The sequence below is a fragment of the Mandrillus leucophaeus genome, unplaced genomic scaffold, assembly GCF_000951045.1.
Source record: "Mandrillus leucophaeus isolate KB7577 unplaced genomic scaffold, Mleu.le_1.0 Scaffold300, whole genome shotgun sequence".
In the NCBI taxonomy this organism is placed as follows: Eukaryota; Metazoa; Chordata; class Mammalia; order Primates; family Cercopithecidae; genus Mandrillus; species Mandrillus leucophaeus.
This window is the reverse complement of record NW_012103144.1, coordinates 2,408,327-2,409,400: the sequence shown is the minus strand read 5'-3', so window position 1 is coordinate 2,409,400 and position 1,074 is coordinate 2,408,327. Positions and strand designations below refer to the sequence as shown.

At 56.5% G+C, this 1,074-nt stretch overlaps 1 protein-coding gene across 1 annotated transcript in view; it reads left to right on the top strand.

Annotated features, from left to right (window-relative positions):
- The first annotated feature begins 459 nt into the window (after positions 1–459).
- The window catches only part of OOEP (oocyte expressed protein), a 9,638-nt gene continuing 9,023 nt past the window's right edge, over positions 460–1,074 (top strand). The window contains exons 1-2 of the mRNA XM_011987112.1: positions 460–649; positions 868–1,047. Of these exons, the coding sequence (XP_011842502.1) occupies positions 460–649; positions 868–1,047 (370 nt within the window). The remainder of the gene's footprint in view (positions 650–867; positions 1,048–1,074) is intronic.

Below are 1,074 nucleotides of genomic sequence, written 5' to 3'. Positions count from 1 at the left end.
CACATTCAACAAGCCTGCCCTGGGTCCAATCTACCTATCTCTGGGAGGTAACGATGAAACCTTAATCTAGCCAGCAAAGGCGATTCCCAGTCAGCAGAGTCGTCAATTCAAACTCACAGTGTTAATCAGCTATAAGGTGGGCAGAGGTCTTTCAGGCTAAGTATATCTTACGAGGCAAAGATGACGAAGGAGAGCGTTGGAGACCCAACAGGAGGCCAAATGAATACTAGTTCAAAGTCAAAGAGGCAATCCCGGCGACTGAGGCAGCACAGGAAGTGCCCGATGTGCCTCTAGGCCCGGGCGTCGATTGCACCGGCTCACCCCGACGCGGTGCTAGGCGCCGCCGGAAGGGGCGGAGCGGGTGGAATATGGTAAAAGAGAGTCCGAGCTTCGCGCCTGGGTCTGGAGGAGGTCCCGCGAAAGCCACCTCGAGCGCGCTCCGCGGCTGCTGGTCCCAGTATGGTCGATGACGCTGGTGCTGCTGAGTCCCAGCGGGGCAAACAGACCCCGGCCGACTCCCTGGAGCAGCTGCGTATGTTACCACTTCCGCCGCCGCAGATTCGCATCCGGCCTTGGTGGTTTCCGGTGCAGGAACTGAGAGACCCTTTGGTGTTCTACCTGGAGGCATGGCTGGCAGACGAGCTCTTTGGTGAGCGACCCTAGGTGTGCTAATGGGCTGTCCACCTCCAGTCTGAGAGAAACTCGGCAGAGCAGCTCTCTACAGCTTCTTTCCCAGATTCGCAAGCCAAAAGTGTTGCAGTGATTGCCCACCTTCCAGCTCTTCCCTTCCCTGGCCAACATTCCCTTAAAATTCAGCTTGTAACTTGCCACCGTGCGGCCCCTCAGAGTCTTTCCTTACTTGTTTAGGCCCGGACCGAGCCATGATTCCAGAAATGGAATGGACGAGCCAGGCCCTGATGACAGTGGACATAGTGGACTCTGGGAACCTAGTCGAAATCACCGTTTTTGGACGGCCCAGTGTACAGAATCGGGTGAAGAGCATGCTCCTGTGCCTGGCATCGTTTCACCGAGAACATCGTGCCCGAGGTGAGGGTCTTTGAGAACCTGCATGTG